Genomic DNA, 19195 nt, shown 5'->3' on the forward strand with positions numbered 1-19195 from the left:
CATATTCACACAAAGTGAACACCATGGGTACCTGTACATGAGCACATATGCATGCACACCTGCGTGTGCACACACACACACACACACACACACAGAAACATAAACACACAGTCACTCACTCCTTATATCCCTACCCTTTAAAGGACATTTATCCTTAGTCTCGGGTAACCAAACATCTTATAGAGATTACTTAATTCATTTTCATTTATAAAAGGTTATTAAATTAAATTACTTTCTATATGTGCCACAATATCAGATGAATTTTGTGACAGTTCATATCTTTAAAAGGATTTCTCAAAAATCTCATCAGAAAACTCTGGTTGATTCTATTCCTACTTGCTTTTTCCCTTTACATAAGTTTCTAAGATACTGTTTATCAAACAGTATTAGAGATAGCCTGTGTGCACACTGAAGAGATCTCTTGTGATCCTTTCTTCCCTAGCATTCATTAAAACGACAACCAAATGTTTCCATCACCCAGGTGAACTGTTTCAAGTGAGAGTAAGCTGGGTTCTTCTTCAAAGGAAAATGCCTGCACGTAACAAAATATCAAACATTTATTAAATAAAAGTCATCAAACTTAATTTGCAAAGGAACAGGACTTCCTTTCCAACTTTTAAAATAAGTTTCTTCTGTATAAATCCAATTTTCTGAGGTGGATTAAGTCATATACTTAAAAACAAGCTTAATAATAACTACGTTAAGAAAAGCCTTGATGTGATATATGCCCAGCTCTTTCCCAAGAGTTATCAGCACTGAGCAGACAGAGAAATGGATGTGTAAGTGTACATTAGGGCTAAGGGATCATACAAAATGACAAACTTGGATATTAAAATTCAGGATCCTAGTAAAGAAATTAAAAGTATGATTCCTGAGTATGACAGATACTAGGATAGATAGACTTGCCAATAACTTGAAGACACGAATAAAAATAAAAGTAACTTGGACCAATACATTGAAGGCCTACAAACTAGTACATCCTCTGACCCAGCAGTCCTGTCCTGGAAATTCATCCTAAGAAAATAACTTTTGGGACTTCCCCAGTGATCCAGTGGTTAAGACTCCGTGCTTCAGCTGCAGGGGGTGCAGGTTCAATCCCTGGTCAGGGAACTAAGATCCCAAATGCCGCACTGTGCGCCCAAAAAGAAAGAAAAAGAAAAGAAAATAACTTTTAAAAAAGTTAACTTTTATTACCTTAGTGGTAATAAAACAGAAGAATGACTAAATAAAGCAGAGTAAATGAAAAATTTATTCAGAAGTAAAAAATGTTTCTATAAAAAAAAGCTTGTATAGAAACATTAACAATTAATTAGGAAATAGAGGATGTAGAAAACAGGATATCCTAAAGCAAAGTAATTAAAACTACTGTAAAAACTAATTAGGTAAAGGAGTAGGGAATATCTATAAATAGTCTACTGAGGTAAAGAAGTTGTATATATTTTTCTGTAAGCCTATTTAAACATTAAACTCCAAGTATTTTTAAAGGATTGAATACGATTTGGAATTAGGAAGTAGTATATTCAAGTTCTTGCTCAATAATTTACTACCTAAGTCTCTCTAACATTCTTAGCCTCAGTTTCATCATTTGAAAAATAATAATATTTACAAATCTAACAGGTTGTCATGAGAATCAAATGAGACTATAATGGATATGGTAGCTGTTTACAAACTCTAAAGTATCATACAAATGTGAGTCCCAATTATTTCAAGGAAGGTAAACTCTAGTATAAATGAGAAAGATATGGATAAAAGCATAGCTAGTTTAATATAAGAACGACAAATGTTAACTAGACTTATTGAGGTGATCATTTTGCAATATACACAAATATCAAATGACTACATTGTACACCTGAAATATGTCAATTTTAACTCAATTTAAAAAAAGAGAATAGATTAAATTTTAAAAAGCCATAGATTATTGTGGCTCTTGTTTTGATTTATAAGCAAATGTCAGCATACAGAAAGTGATTTAGAAAAAGCCATGATATAATTCTCATTATAATCTTCACAACAGTCAGACGCTTTATAATTGTATCTAAAATTATCCCCAATATTATAAAAGAAAACTGACGAAGTAGAGAAAAATTTAAAAAGAACATGACCATTAAAATGTTACAGAGGGGGGACTTCCTTGGTGGTCCAGTGGTTAAGACTTCACCTTCCAATGCAGGGGGTGTGGGTTCCATCCCTGGAGGGGGAGCTAAGATCCCACATGCCTCACGGCCAAAAAACCAAAACATAAAACAGAAGCAATATTGTAACAAATTCAACAAAGACTTCAAAAAAAATTTACAGAGGGGTTAAAATTCAAATATATAAACAATTCATACAACTCAATATCAAAAAAACAAACAACCCGATTACAAAAATGGGCAGAAGATGTCAAGAGACAATTTTCCAAAGAAGATATACAGATGGCCAACAGGCACATGAAAAGATATTCAAGATCACTAGTCATCAGAAAAATGCAAATCAAAACCACAATGTGATATGACTTCACACCTGTTAGAACAACTATCATCAAAAATACCACAAATAACAAATGTTGGCAAGGATGTGGAGAAAAGGGAACCCTGTACTCTGTTGCTGGGAATGTAAACTGGTGCAGCCACTGTGGCAAACAGTATAAAGGTTCCTCAAAAAACTAAAAGTACAACTACCATATGACCCAGCAATTCCACTCTTGGGTATATGTCCAAAGAAAATGAAAACACTAATTCAAAAAGATACACGCACCTCAATGTTCACAGTAGCATTATCTACAATAGCCAAGATATGGAAGTAACCTAAGTGTCCATCAACAGATGAATGGGTAAAGAAGATGTGGTGTATATATATATATATATACATATATATATATATATATACACACACACATATATATATAGGTACATATATATATGTACACATACACATGCCACACACACACAATGGGATACTACTCAGCCATTAAAAAGAATGAAAATTTGCCATTTGCAACAACATGGATGGACTTAGAGGGTATTACGCTTAGTGAAATGTCAGACAGAGAAAGACAAAAACTGTATGTTAACATTTATATGTACAATCTAAAAAATAAAACAAACTAGTGAATACAACAAAAAAGAAACAGACTCACAGATATAAAGAACAAACTACTCCTTACCAGTGAGGAGAGAGAAGGGAGCAGGGGCAAGAGAGGGGGTATGGAATTAAGAGGTACAAACAACAATGTATAAAATAAATAAGCTATAAGGATATATTGTACAGTGTAGGGAATATAGCCAGTACTTTATAATAACTATAAATGAAATATAATCTAGAAAAATTTTGAATCATTACGTTGTACACCTCAAACTTATTATAAATTTTATATATATTATAAAATTTTATATTATAAATATTATACCTCAATTAGAAAATGTTACTGAGGGAGAATTTTAAGTCAAAATTGGTTGTGATCATGACAGAACAAGTTGTTTTAGACTATCTTCCTATAGTCTAGAAACTGTAAAAGTCAGACAAAAGAGATTTTTAGAAATAGCCAGCATTAAACAACAGCAATACAAGCTGGACTGAAGGGACTGTGATATCTGGAAGAACAGAGCAGAGCTAGGTAAGCTCTGCATTTACCTTGACTTTTCTTCTTAGGGCAATTGTTGAATCATGGCACAGAGATGTAAGATATAAAAAACAAAGTGGTTTTTTACTAGACTATGGAAACAGAGGTTGGAGTTTGTGGATGCCCAAAGAGCAGGAACTTGAGAGGCTAGATCTGGAAAGAAGGGTATTACAGAGAAGCAAATCCAAAAATCTGCATGCACTTTCCCTGAGTCATCAGTTGACTTCTAAATGGCATGTGTGTAGTGAAATTCCAACAAATTCAGGAAAGAACAGTAGCTTAAAGGCTAATGAGCTGAGCAGTGAACAGAGGGATCAGAGAAGCTACATGATGTTGAGAAGACAAAGGTTGGAGTTCAAGTCTTATCAAAGTAGAAATGCTTTGGTAAGCACCCCAAACTTTCAGGTAAGACCCCAGGAATAAGGACATAAGTGAAACAGACCAGACTAAAAAGCCTAAAACCAGACCCTAACACAATCAAGGCAATCTGATAGCATTCTATCTGCCTGTTAGAAAACTTAACTCTCTTTGGAAATAGAAAACATCTTCCAGAGCCTCTATAATTTTTATCCACAGTAGGACTGTGAGGCCTACTAAACCAGTAGACCCAAACAACCAAAAACAAACAAAGAAACAGTAAATGATAAAAAGAGACCTATAGTGATTCAGATAGTGGAATTATGAAACAGAGATTAGGAGTGACACATTTAAGATGATAAAGAAAAAACATGGAGAATTGCACCAGAAACATGGACTCCATTTTTTTTTAATCAAATAAAAATTTCAGAACTGAAAAATATACTGAGATTCCAAAAGATAAGTTTTAAAAGCAAATTAAAAATAGCAGAACAGCATAGTAGAACTATATACAATAGGCAAGACACAAAAACAACCCAAGTGCCCATCAACAGACAATTGGGTTAAGAAGATGTGGCATGTACAGGGAACTTTATTCAATACTCTGTAATGACCTATATGGGAATAGAATCTAAAAAAGAGTGGTTATACATGTATGTATAACTGACTCACTTTGCTGTACAGCAGAAACTAAGACAATATTGTAAATCAATTATATTCCAATAAATTTTTTTTTAAAAAAAGAGGTGGTATACACACACGGTGAAATATAATTTAGCCATAAAAAATAATGAAATATTGTCATTTGCAGCAACATGGATGGACCTAGAGAATACCATCCTAAGTGAAGTAAGCCAGAGAAAGACAAATATTGTATGATATCACTTATACGTGGAATCCAAAAAATAATACAAATGAATCTATATACAAAAAGAAATAGACTCACAGATATAGAAAGCAAACTTATGGTTACCAAAAAGAAAAGGGAGGGGAGAAGGGATAAATTAGGAGTATGGGATTAACAGATACAAACTACTATATATAAAATGGTTAAGTAACAAGGATTTACTGGACAGCATAGGGAACTATATTCAATATCTTGTAATAACTCATAATGGAAAATAATCTGAAAAAAAAATAAAACTGAATCACTTTGCTGTATACCTGAAACTAACAAAACATTGTAAATCAACTCTACTTCAATCAATCAATCAAAACAAATTAAAAGGAAAAAAAGAAATAGAACAGAGTGCTAATTAGCTGCAAGATATCAGTGGAAAACATTCAGACTGAAGTGCAGAGAGAAAAAAGGGTATTAATACAGAAAACGTGGAAAAAGTACAAAAGACATGGACAGAGTCAAAAGGCCTAACAGCACAAAAGTCATAACGGGGAGGTAAATGGAATTATACTATTAAAACATTTTTATATTGTTCATGAGGTGCTAAAATACTAATTCACATTAGACTTTAATAAGTTAATTTAGAGTAAAGTTTGGAGAGCAGTAAAAGTGCCAATTCATGGTAAATTATAGTAAGTCAGAAAGGCATACTGGAATCTCTAAGTTAATTACTAAAAGAATAACAAGATTATAAAATTAAAAAGCTAATAGAGGAAAATTGATAACAAAAAGTGTAACATTACTCAATGTTACTAATCACCAGGGAAATTGCAAATCAAAACCACAATGAGATATTACCTCACACCTGTTAGAATGGTTATTACCAGAAAAACAAATGACAACAAACACTGACAAGGTTGTCGTGAAACTGGAACTGTTGTGCACTGTTGGTGGGAATGCAAAATGGTGCAGCTGTTATGGAAAACAGTATGGCGGTTCCTCAAAAAATTAAAAAAGAACTACCATATGATCCAGCAATCCTACTTCTAGGTATTTATCCAAAATCAGGAGCTCAAAGAGATATTAGCATTCCCATGTTCACTGCAGCACTATTCACAAAAGTCAAAATATGGAAACAACCAAAATGTGCATCAATGCATGAATGTATTAAAAAATTGGTATATATATACAATGGAATATTATTCAGCCTTAAAAAAGAAGGAAATCCTATGCATGCAACAACATCGATGAACCTGGAGGACATTATGCTAAATGAAATAAGTCAGTCACAAAAGCACAAATATTGCATGATTCCACTTACATGAAGTATCTAAAATAACCAAACTCATGGACGCAAAGAATAGAATTGTAGTTGTCAGGGATTGGAAAAAAAGGAAGGAGGGAGCTGTTAACCAACAGGTACAAAATTTCAGTTATACAAAATGAGCAAGTTCTAGAGATCATCTGTACAAAAATACTGTATTGTACACTTTAAAAATCTGTTAAGAGGGTAGATCTCATGTTAAGTGTTCTTATCACACTAAAATAAAAAAGAAGAAAATAAAATATAAGATTATCCAAATATAGGCAAAAAAAAAAAAAAAGCGTGGGGAGGAAGGGTTGGAGAAGTACAGGAAGAAAAATAGATGATTTCTGATCCTATGTGGAGTCAATTTGTTGTAAAGTTTGGGAAGTACAACTGGAGAAGCCAATAGTTGTGGCTATGTGTTGCTTTTCTTGCTCCATTGGGAACCTATCTCAATTTTCCTTTGGCAAATCATCTTTTCCCATTTTTAGTCCATGTAGTTTGCATGAAGACTGTAACCTCTGTAACCCAAGATAAGTTGATGAGCCTTAATTCTGGTAGTTTTGTTAGTACTTTGGGGAAAGTGGAAAATGTAGGATTGTTAGCTTTGATATTTGTAAATCTAGCACTTTGGGGGGCACCACATAGAGAGAGTTGCTAAAGAATGAAGCCACTGGGGAAAGCAGAGCTAATGGATGGGAAGAAAGACTGAATTCTAATGTCATCATTTGAGGACCTGGATCCACCCCTGCCTGGATTCCATCCATGCTAAAATGTTTAGTTATACATTCTCTTCTTGGCTTAAGCCAGTTTGAAGTAAGTTTCTGTCATTTGTAATTTCAGAGTCCTGACAGGTATGCTCAATATGTACTTAGTGTTTAACAACTGCTTAAACAAACGCCATTATTATCAGCTATAATATAAGTTAATTCACAGATATAAGGACTTGTCAAAGCTCACCAAACATTCTTAACATTCTTTGCCCAGGAATGTTAGTTAAATTCAGGTCAGAGAAGAGCACAAATGGTTTTAACTCTTTCAAAATATTCTGATATTGGGACTTCCCTCGTGGTCTAGTGGTTAAGACTCCGCCCTTCCAATGTAGGGGGTGTGGGTTTGATCCCCGGTTGGGGAACTGAAATCCCACATGCCACATGGTGCAACCAAAAAAAAAAAAAATTTCTATACTGAGAAATGTAGAACTTCCAATAATTCAATTACATTTGGTGAATGCATTGGCTATTTGAAACATCGTATTTCCTCCCATTTAGGAAGTAGTATCAACTCTCTACCTCTGTCTCCCACCCTCTCTCTGCAGGCACTGATGGACACACACACACACACACACACACAATGCTTTTTCTTCCATTAGAAAGCAATGTTCGGTCAGTAGTTTATTCGCTATGTTTGTTTTGAAAGATAATTTTGAGCAAAGATAAAACTGAGGCATTCTTAAACAAATATGTTAAAACCCACTGATACTACGTGAGTGCTTGAAAGAGATACATTTAACATATTGATTTCATGCTATTAAAATCATCTTTGGCAAACAAGGAAGATTAGGTTTTTTTTGTTTTTGTTTGTAAAAAAGTAGTGATAATCCAAAGGACAATTAGAATCAAAACAATGGATGGCTTGCGAAATGTTATTTCCTTAAATAATCACTTTAATATTTTCTAAAGTATTAATACTTCTATAAGAAAAATTTAATTGCTTATTAGGCATCATGATAATCTCTAATTTTGTAAAACGGTGTCCTTTCCTAAAAGGACACAATTCAATCACCTACTTTCAATAGCAAGTTTTTCATAAAAATCACATTTAATAACGATTTTTTCTATGAATTTAAAAATTCTGTACAAAGAAACAGATCTATTTAAAAACTTTTATGTAACCTATATAGCTAAACTTTAGAGTAAACCATTTTTGGTAATAAGTTTGCTATATATGGTCAAGATATGGTAACAGGGAAGAGCCAATTTTGACTCCATGTTGGATCTGTTTCTTTGACTTTAACCTTTGCTTTTCGTTGCTTTTGTTATTATAATCATACATAATGGCCTGCCTCAGGGAACCCTGACCCTCTGCCAGAAAGTTAAACTAAAGTGCCTTTGTTCAGCTCACAAGGAGACTATCTGACCTGGCCCACCTGTGAGTGGCTTCAGAAAAGAAGAAATTAACCCATCCCCTCCCCAATGCTGGCCAAGCCAGGCAAAACTAACACCGCTTTTCACTTTACTTCCTTACCTCTTCCCGCTTTCTGTTCTATAAAAGAAAGTGGTATCCAGACCCTGATAAGATGGTTATTTTGAGACATTAGTCTGCCATCTTCTCAGTCTGCCAGCTTTCCGAATAAAGTCGCCATTCCTTACTGGCCTGTACTGTGTGTAGCCAGCATAGCGAGTTTAGACTCAGTAACAATGTGTCAACTTCCTTTAAATTATTATGCAAAATGGGTCAAGTTGAAACTAAGACCAATTTTCTCAAGACTTAGTGGGATTAACAACACTGTAACTATTTTAATATACACCAAACTAAGTAAATCTATTTACTTGAGTTAAGCTGAAAAATATTTGTAAGAAGTGTTTATTGAGCTTTCAGAATGTCCACAGATTCAAATTACACTCACCTTTGTCAGTTAATAAAATACAGTAGTTAGAAGGAACATGTTGAAATCAGAAAATCCATGTTAAAATCAGAAACATTTGGACGATATAGAAAAACTCAAAGTGTACAATGCAATTTAACATAATCTTGCAGATTATAAATGTAGCAGTGAGATATTAAAATGCATACAAGAAAAGAACAAATAGAAACGATACCCTTTTTAGTTGCTGTTCTTTTAGGCTTTTCACTGTCCTTGCAGGCTCAGAAATGAAGTTTTTATAGTTTTCACATATATTGATCCGAGACTGGGCTACCTGCATTGTTCCCTCGAGAAAAGATTTCCAAACAGGATACATGCTCCTAAATTCAAAGAGGGACAGAAAAGTATTAGGCAGAGGAAAGGAAGAATAAGTTGTCTAACCTTTTGCTCACTGGCTAGCACTGACAAAATAAATGTTTTCTTTATAGTTTAAAGTGTATTTATATTGGTTCATAGGTAGTAGTATTTTTAGCATATATAACAAGTAGAAACTTGGAATACACTCTATTCCTCTATAGCTTGACAATGGGCCATTTTGATTCACTAGCTATTCTTGATACTGGAGTAAAGTGATACAAGGATTACAATGCTAGACAAAGCTAACACTATAAAAATTAGTGAATACTTCAGACTTTCCAGGCCTTTCACTGTTTCAGGAGTATCATTATGAATATCAAGTTTCATTATTTCTTTATGCTATTTTCCTGATTTTACAGATGAGGTAACTGAGGCTCAGATAGATTTAGAGCAGCAGTCCCCAACCTTTTTGGCACCAGGGACTGGTTTCATGGAAGACAATTTTTCCACAGACGGGGGGGCGAGAGGGGGGAATATGGTTTAGACGGTAATGCGAGCAATGGTTCAGGTGGTAATGTGAGCAACAGGGAGCAGCAGATGAAGCTCTGCTAGCTTGCCCGCCCGCCGCTCACCTCCTGCTGTGCGGCCCGGTGATGGGGGGGGACCGCTGATTTAGAGGATCACTCTAGATCACAATAGAGTGTGGCAATACTGAGATACAGACGAATACCTCTAAAGTACATTTTCTTTCAACCAAATTATATTGCTCTCTTACATAAACTGATGTGCTGGAAAAAAAATCATGAACAACTGCTTATGTTCTTGAGAAGTCTATTTGTTAGAGAAAAGAAGTCTATGGTATCATTGCTCTACATCTGTTTCTCTGTTGTAATAATGCTTCGCCAGCATCACGTTGCGGCCTGGAGTCATTCCAAGCAAGTCCCATCACCTCTACTTGATAAATGTGCGCTCAGAAATCTTTTGGTAAAGTCAAAGAATTATTCATCCTTTGCTTTCTGTAGCCAACTTCCTTTTCAAACCTTCTCTTCTGCTTTGCTAAATGCCTTAGTCAGTCCCAATATGCTCCTAAACTAGTTATAAACATATTTTATAACTTACCATAACAATGAATGGTACCTTGTTAAAAAGAGATACTTGCACTGATAGATTATAATATCCATCTCCTAAGATTTCCCTTCTTGTGTTACGTGGATTTCCTACTATAGCAATGTATGGGACCGTGTGCTACATAAAATGCTAGCTGTGGGTCAATGGATGACAGTGTGAAAACAAGAAAAAGAAAATTTGCCTGGGTCTCCATCCTACTTGGAACTAAAAAAAACTTGAAACTGCACTTCTCAACCAAGGGAATAGTTTGTGTAATAGATTAGTAGTTTGTAATACACCAAATACATCAGTTTCGATGGAAATATTCACTTATTTAAGCAGAGGTATATTACTTTCCCTTTGGAAAAAAGAGTCAGTGTGTTGTGCCACCAGAAACTGTCAGCATAAAAGCAATGATGGGCTTAAGAAAAGCAAAATGAATACAAGTAATAAATGTTAACTAAACCTATTGTGGTAATCATTTTATCAATATATGTAAATCAAACCATCATGTTGTACATCTCAAACTTATACAGTGATATATGTCAATTATTTTTCAATAAAACTGGAATAAAAACCCAGCAAAAGTAATGTCCTCCATGACCTTAATGCATGACTACCAATGGAATCTAGAATGTAAACTCACCACAGAACCTCCTAAGCAGTCCAGATAATTGATTTTCTCAGAGAATGCACCGAGAGAAAAATTCAGTACTATGTTTTGCAATTATTAATTTATACTTAATACACATTTTTAAATCATAATGAAAATGAGCAAGGACAATTATGAATTGTAATCCGAAGGAAGGAAGGAATAAAGGAAAGAAGGAAGGACAGAGGAGGGGAATAAGGAGGAAACTATACTCGCCCCTTAGGTAGCACCCTTTTCCTTTTACCTCTTCATCTAGTTGACTGTTGCTCATCCTTCAAACCTCAACTTAAACGTAACTTCCTCAGGGAAGTCTCAGGATCACCACCAAGCCAATGCACAGACTCAATCAAGTCCCTTCCTGTTATTTGTTCACATGGTTCTAGCACTATTCCTTCAATTATAAATATTTTTATGTTAATTGTTAATGTTTGTCCCTCTCACTATAGTAAAAGTTTCATAAAGGGTACATGTCTTTCTCACAATTGTATTGCTATTTCTAGGGCCTAGCACATGGCCTAACCATTAGAAAGGTTATAATCAGTATGTGTTGAATGAAAAAAAAATGAATGAATGGATGAATGTATAAATTATGAGGACTGTACAACAAAAAGAAAAATCCTTTCATTACAGAGTTAAAAAAGAGATCTTTAGAGACCAGCAGACAAATAAATAGCAGGCAAACATATTCACAACAATGACACACCATGAAACTCACAAAATTCGGTTACCAGTCAGTCAGAAGACCTGGGTTCAAGTTCTAGTTTAACCAATATAATCGTACGTAGCACATCTCACTATACTTTCATTTCCTCAACTGGCAAATGGAAAAATAACAAAAATACCAGCACCATGCAGCTCACAGGGCTATTTTAACAATTAAATGAAAATGATGTGAAAATTCTTGCCACACAGATTCTTTTAAATGAATAAATAGTAATAGTCACAGAATTGTAGAAGAAATAGAAGTACTTCTTGTTAACACAATAGTGGTAGTTCCAATGGCAGTGGTGTTTTTCATTCCAATTGTGAAAAAATAATAATGGGTTATAGAGTGATTTTCTAAAAATTTTATTTCACTAGGCTTCATATATATAATTTTGAAACATAAGGAAATGTATCAAGCATTTATGGTACTTTGTTATTCTGATCAGGTCAGGAAATGAGGCTCAAAATTATATAAGAAAAGAAGAAAATTCTTTTAAGAACCTATCTCATGCTAGGCACTATGTCATGTATTTTACATCTGTCATATCATTTAATCCTCATGACAACTTTGTAAAGTAGGCATTATCCTCATTTTGCAGAGGAGAAAAAGGAAGGCTTGGAGAGGTTGTGAAATTTTTCTACAGCTATTCACCAGGAAATAGTACTCTCATGGTCATAACCTAAACTTTGCCATTAACAATAACTACCCCTCTGCTCTAATACCAATTTAATCATCTAATCTCTGACCAACACCTCTTGTTTCCACTCACTCCCTTTAGGATTCTCACTTCAACAATTATTCAACCCTATCACAGCCCACAATCCATTTCATCCTACCTCCTTTCCACTGTCTTTCACTCCCTCTCATAATCTCCCTTTACAGCTCCTTACCCAGCCTAGATTTCATGGTCCACCATTATGATCACCCTCTAACATACACCCTAGCTGAGCATGGGCTTTCTCTAGTTGTGGCAAGTGGGGGCTACTCTTGGTTGCGGTGCGCAGGCTTCCCCTTGCGGTGGCTTCTCTTGTTGCAGAGCTCGGACTCTAGGCACGCGGGCTTCAGTAGTTGTGGCACGCGGGCTTCAGCAGTTGCGGCACATGGGCTCAGTAGTTGTGGCACGTGGGCTCTAGAGCGCAGGCTCAGTAGTTGTGGCACACAGTCTTAGTTGTTCCATGGCATGTGGGATCTTCCCGGACCAGGGATCAAACCTGTGTCCCCTGCCTTCGCAGGCAGATTCCCATCCACCGCGCCACCAGGGAAGTCCTCTTTCGGTCATTATAATCTACAAATTCCAAACTTGGTTAAATCCAAAATTCTGTTTACACCATACCAATGTCTGTGCAATAGAACGTTGCTGGAGTAAACAATAATCATGCTGCCTAGTCTCACTTTCAACTGATGTCAAATAATCCCTTAGTGCCCTCCAGCAATCCTACTATATTCCCCTAATCCACTTATTTGCTCACTCTTCTAGATAATTATTTCCCACCTTTTCCTCTCATCTCAAACCTCTAATATGACCACACTTTCAGTTGATAATGAAGTATGAAGATAATGTCCACATGCTCCCTCCACATCTACCTATCTCCCTGCTTTTGCACCCATACACTGTGTCATCCCTCTTTTTACTCCAATAAATTACCTGTGCTCTGAAGGCCAACTCTTCACATCTGTATATATAACCTCTAACTCAACAGCAATCCAGTAATTGTGCTTTCTCCTACAATATCAACTTTTCCCTCTCTACTGGATCATACTCATATAATGTCTTGCATCTTAAAAAAAAAAAAAAGCCCTCCATCAACCTTCCATTTCTCTCCAGCTACCACCCCAATGTCTGCTCCCTTTAACAGCAAAACTCCTCAAAAGAAATGTCTGAAATTACTGTTTCCACTTCTCCTCCTGGTCACTCTTGATTCAATTCAAATAAGGTTTTAGCATCCACCATTCTGAAATTACTTGTCAAGGTCATCAAAGATCTCCCTGTGGCTAATCCCAATAGTCAATTCAAGCTTTGGGCCTATTATTCAGTCTATCAGCAGTACTGACCTAGTTTATCCTTCTTGAAATTCTATCTTTACTTGGCTTCTAGCTCTCTTATAGCTTCTTATAGCTCTCTCTCTTGGTCTAGCCTTATCTCACTAGCCACAATTTAGGCTCCTTTGCTAGTTCCTCTTCATCTCATTGCCCTGTAAATGCTAAGAGTGTCCCCACAGTCAGCTTCTCCTCTTCACACTCACTCTTTAGATAAGCTCATGCAGTCTCAAGGCTTTAAATACTGTCACTATGCTGACTATTCCTGAATTTTTAATTCAGACATCTTCCCTAACCCCTCAGTTGCCTATTTAACATATCCAACTTGGATACTTAGTAGGTATCTTAAAACTAACATGTCCAAAAACAAATTCTTGATTTCCCTAAAATCTGTTCTGTTAATCTATTCCATCTCACTGACAGCTACTCAAACCTCTAGTTGTTCAAGCCCAAACCCCTAGAATCATCATTGATTCCTCCTTTTTTTCTCATATTCCACATCAGATTCACCAAGAAATACTGTTCACTAGACTTTAAAAATATAATGGAATCTGATTACTGTCTATCTCTTCCACCGCTACTACCCTGGTTTCAGCCACCATTATCTCGTGCCTGGATTACTATAATAGTCTAAATGACCTCTCTCTGATTTTGCTCTTGTCTCCCTAAAGTCTAGGCTCTACACAGTATATCCACTGCAGTGCCAACCACTTCTTGGTACTCTGTTTTCTTTTAACTATGCTTACTGTCCTTGTCACCAAGTGACAATGTTTAATTACTCATATGCTTATTGTCTTGTCTTCTTTCACTAGAATGAAGACTCCACGCAGCAGCAGCTTTGTTTTATTCACTCTTGTATCCTCAGCAGCTAGAACAGGGTCTGGCACAGCAGGCACTCATTCAATATATATTTACAGGAGGAAGGAGAGGAGGGAATGATGGAGATTAGATTCAAACCCAGATCTGTCTGGCTCCCAAACCTCTGCTCTTCTGCTGACACAAGATTGTTCTAGGTCCAGCATTACTATTAAAGAATTTTTAAAAAGAATCTCTTCACTTTAAAAAAGGTGTATACTAAGTTCTTTGTGTATGTCTTACACAATTTGTGCCTCATATCTCCTATACCATTATTATTTTTTGTTAAAATGACTCACCTTTTAAACTAAAATATATGTATCTTACTACTTCATATTCCACTCTAATTGAAAAATAAAACTTGCCATAATAATTAAGTTTTAATTAGTAAAATTCAAAAATATTGATCCATATACCACCTAAAATCTCGCTGTGAACTATTTCTCATATGACTATTACACTGGAAAACAGAGAAAACCTTATCAGGGAAAATTTTTATTAAGAAATAAACCAACAAATTTATTTTGACTGTAGTGGTGGCCACACGAATCTACATATGTGATACAACACCACAGAACTTAATATGCATACACCTACATACACACAAATAAGTACATGTAAAACTGGTGAATTCTAAATTAGATTGGTGGATCGTATCAATATCAATTTCCTGGTTGTGATGTTGTATTATAGTTATGCAAGTTATTACTACTGGAGGAAGTGGGTGAAGAGTATAAGAACACTCTTTGTATTATTTCTTAAAACTGCACATGAATCTATAATTTTTTTTTAAGTAAAAACAAAAGTTTAACAAACAAAAATCACAGATCTACCCTTGGCCTGGAATACAGCACCACACATCAAGAAGACTCTAGAAAATGTGACAAGTTAAATTCATAATCTAAGATTAAGTTACATAGTGACTGATCACAGGAGAAAGTATGGTGTTTAATAAATAAGTGTTCATGTATTGCTGTTTTTGGTAGTAGGAAGGGAGACTATCCTCAGCCTAGGTAACAGAAGTAAAGGCAGGGAGAATGACTGATACTCAGTCCAGTTGAGGTGTGATAAGAACTGCAGTACAACTGTAGCTTAAGGTGCCCAAGGGTTGGGGAACCAAGCATGAAAAAAGGAGAAATGGCCAGAAAGGAGCAAAGAAAGGTAATCTGGGGTCAGGATTCTTCCTGGCTTTTGATATCATAAAAAAATTTTTTTTTTAATTTCATACTATTAGCAAGGAGAAACAATAGAAGATTTTCAAATAGGGTGAGAGTAGGGTGAGACATACAGACGTACAGGTTGGTGGTACTGTGGCAATGAAATTGTGAAGGGGAGAGATCACAGACAGAGAAGCAGCTACTTAACATTCCTAACAGAAGATGAGGTCTGAAAAGAAGTCACAGTTGGAGGCAGCTGACTTGTTGGTTCCCAAGCTGAAGAGTTAATAAAAACACAGATCATTACTAGTTTATAGGCAATATTTAAAGATAGAAATATAGATAAGATTACTTAAAACAGTCACAAGAGAGCTGAGGGAACTCCAAGAAATATTTACATAGAAAGGACTTGCTATGGTCTGAATGCTTGTGGTCCCCTGAAATTCATATGTGGAAATCCTAATCCCCAAAGGTGACTACGGTATTAGGAGGTGAGGCTTTGCAGAGGTGAAGGCAGAATAGTGCCGTTATAAAAGAGACCCCACAGAGCTCCCAAACCCCTTCTACCAAGTAAGGGCACAGCTAAAAGTTGAAAAGTCTGCAACTCAGAAGAGGGACTTCACCAGAACCTGACCATGCCGGCATCTTTGTCTTGGACTTCAGTCTCAAGAACTGTGAGAAATAAATTTCTCTTACTTATAAGCCACCCAGTCTGTGGTATTTTGTTATAGCAGCCTGAACAGACTAAGACAGGACGAAAAACCTGTCCTCAAAGATTAAAAAAAAATAATAAAAAAAAGGTCTTAGAGAAAGTATTATTACAGAAGTCTAGTTTCCAGGCAAACGGGGGTGGGTTTAATGGCATTAAATGGTGCATGTATCATCAGACTGGCAAAAATTTTCAAAGATTGACCATGTGCCCTGTTGGTAAAAAATAAAAAGAAATGGATAGTTTCAAATCAAATTTGAAGACATGTAAAATATACTAAGACAGAGTTTATGAAGGTTAATTTATAGTTTCACATTTTAAATGTATAAACCCTTTGACCCAGCATGTTCCCCTCTAAGAATTAACCCTATAGATATACTTTCACAATGCACAAAGATATAACTATGTGCATACGTGAGTTATCCACTGCAGCATTATTTGCAATAGTAATAAACTAACTACCAACAGAGAAATGGATAACAAACTATAATTTACCCACACTATGGCACTAACATAGCCATTAAAAAGAAGAGGGGACCTGAACAAACCAATTTGAAGGGACATCTAAAATAGACTCCTTAGAAAAGGGAACCCTTATACACTGTTGGTAGGAATGTAAACTGGGCAGTCACTATGGAAAACAGTATGGAGGTTCCTTAAAAAACTAAAAATAGAGTTACTATATGATCCAGCAATCCCACTCCTGGGCATATATCCGGAAAAGATGAAAACTCTAATTCAAAAAGATACATGCACTCCACTGTTTGCAGTGGTACTATTTATAATAGCCAAGACATGGAAGCAACCTAAGTGTCTATTAACAGATAAGTGGATAAAGAAGATGTGATTGATACACACACACACACACACACACACACACACACACACAATGGAATGTTACTCAGCCATTAAAAAGGATGAAATATTGCCATTTGCAGCAACATGGATGGACCTAGGGATTATCATACAGAGTGAAGTAGGCCAGACAGAGAAAGACAAATACTACATGATATCACTTATATGTGGAATCCAAAAAAATAATACAAATGAACTTATTTACAAAACAGAAACAGACTCACAGACAGAGAAAACAGACTTCTGGTTACCGAAGGGGAAAGAGGAGGGGGAGGGATAAATTAAGAGTAGGGGATTAACAGATACATACCACTATATATAAAATAGATAAACAATAAGGATTTACTGTATAGCACAGGGAACTACATTCAATATCTAGTAATAACCTATAATGGAAAAGAATCAGAAAAAAATATATGTATGTGTAACTGAAGAATCACTTTGCTGTACACCTGAAAGTAACATAACACTGTAAATCAACCATATTTAAATTAAAATAAATAAATAAAAAATAAAATAAAATAGACTCCTTAGGTGTGTGTATGGAAGGTGTATGTGTGGAGGGAATTACAAAAGCATATGTATATAATAATTCTAGTTCTGTTAAAAGCAGCACAACTGTTTATGTTCATGTATGCACTGCACAGGAAAAATATGGAAGAAAAGACCACATACTTCTAACAGCAATTACTCTAGTAGAAATGTGAATGGAAGATGCTTGGCAAAGAGGATGAGGTACACTTTATACTCTGTTACACATTCAACAAGCATGCATTATTTGGGTAAGAATTTTTAAATTAACAATACAAATATAAACACAAAAAAGTTAAAGGGAAATTTTAATTGACTGGAGCTGAAATAAACTCCTAATAAACAAACAAACAAACAAAAAATGGCAACTGCCATTCTCACCCTCAATCCTGATCTACTGTCTTTTTTCACTATGGCACCACCATCCTCTCAGTTGCCTAAGTTAAAAAACCTGGGAGTCATTCTACAACCCTTCCTCTCCCTCCCTCTACTTCGTCCTTCAGTTAGTAAATATTTATCAAATGCTTTCTATCTTCCAAGAACTATTTTAGATACTGAGAAAACTACTTTATAGTTTGACAGTTACAGAAAACTGTTTGTAGTCTGTCTCAGAACAAATTTGACAAACACAAAAACAAAACTGCCAAATCAATAGCAAGTCCTCTAGCTTCAGTTTTCTAAATATCTCTGAAATCTGCCCCTGAATCTGAATCCCAACAGCCTAATTTCTACTATAATTTTCATGGTTCAAATAAGAAATGATGAGGGATTAAATTCCTGCAATTCTATTCTTTCTGAATTCTTCCTCATATCCCTTTAGTCCACCTTCATACCCCTTTAGTCCACCTTCATACAGTTACTAAAGTATGTTGCACTTGTCATTCCTCTTATGGAAATTCTTTGATGCTTCTGTTATCTTCTGAGTAAAAAAGAAACTCTGTGATATGCAAAGTCCTTCATGATGCCTATCTAGGTATCCTCCAGGTCCACCACTCCTCTTACCCTCCAACACACTTCATTGCTACCTAACATTCATATTTTCTCATGTCTCCCTGCATTTAAGGTGTTACTTCTGCTTAGAATTCCTTCTGCCCAATGCTGACAAACTCCTGCACATCCTTTAAGACTCAGCTCTAGAAGCCTAGGTTTTCCTCTACAGTCCCAATGCACCTCTACTACTACCCAATATCGCAACTGTTTATAGTGGCTATCTCCTTTAAGCTCCTTAACAACAGGCACCATACCTTCTACTCTCTTTAATCCTGAAGTCTACTTTAACAACTAGCATGTAAGTAGATATTTCACATCTATCTCATAAATAAAGAATGAATGAGGGACTCCCCTAATGGTGCAGTAGTTAAGAATCCACCTGCCAATGCAGGGGACAGGGGTTCGACCCTGGGAAGACCCCACATGCTGCGGAGCAACTAAGCCTGTGTGCCACAACTACTGAGCCTGCGCTCTAGAGACCATGAGCCACAACTACTGAGCCCGCATGCCACAACTACTGAAGCCCATGCGCCTAGAGCCCATGCTC

At 35.8% G+C, this 19195-nt stretch overlaps 1 protein-coding gene across 4 annotated transcripts in view; it reads right to left on the reverse strand.

Moving 5' to 3' along the window:
• FCHSD2 (FCH and double SH3 domains 2) overlaps positions 1–19195 on the reverse strand; it is a 292250-nt gene that overhangs the window by 151307 nt on the left and 121748 nt on the right. For all 4 annotated transcript variants that reach the window (XM_079928905.1, XM_079928902.1, XM_079928903.1 and 1 more), the window contains one exon: positions 8928–9072. In XM_079928905.1, coding sequence (XP_079785031.1) covers positions 8928–9072 — 145 coding nt within the window. The remainder of the gene's footprint in view (positions 1–8927; positions 9073–19195) is intronic.

The sequence above is a fragment of the Stenella coeruleoalba genome (assembly GCF_951394435.1).
Source record: "Stenella coeruleoalba genome assembly, chromosome: 8".
Taxonomy (NCBI): domain Eukaryota; kingdom Metazoa; phylum Chordata; class Mammalia; order Artiodactyla; family Delphinidae; genus Stenella; species Stenella coeruleoalba.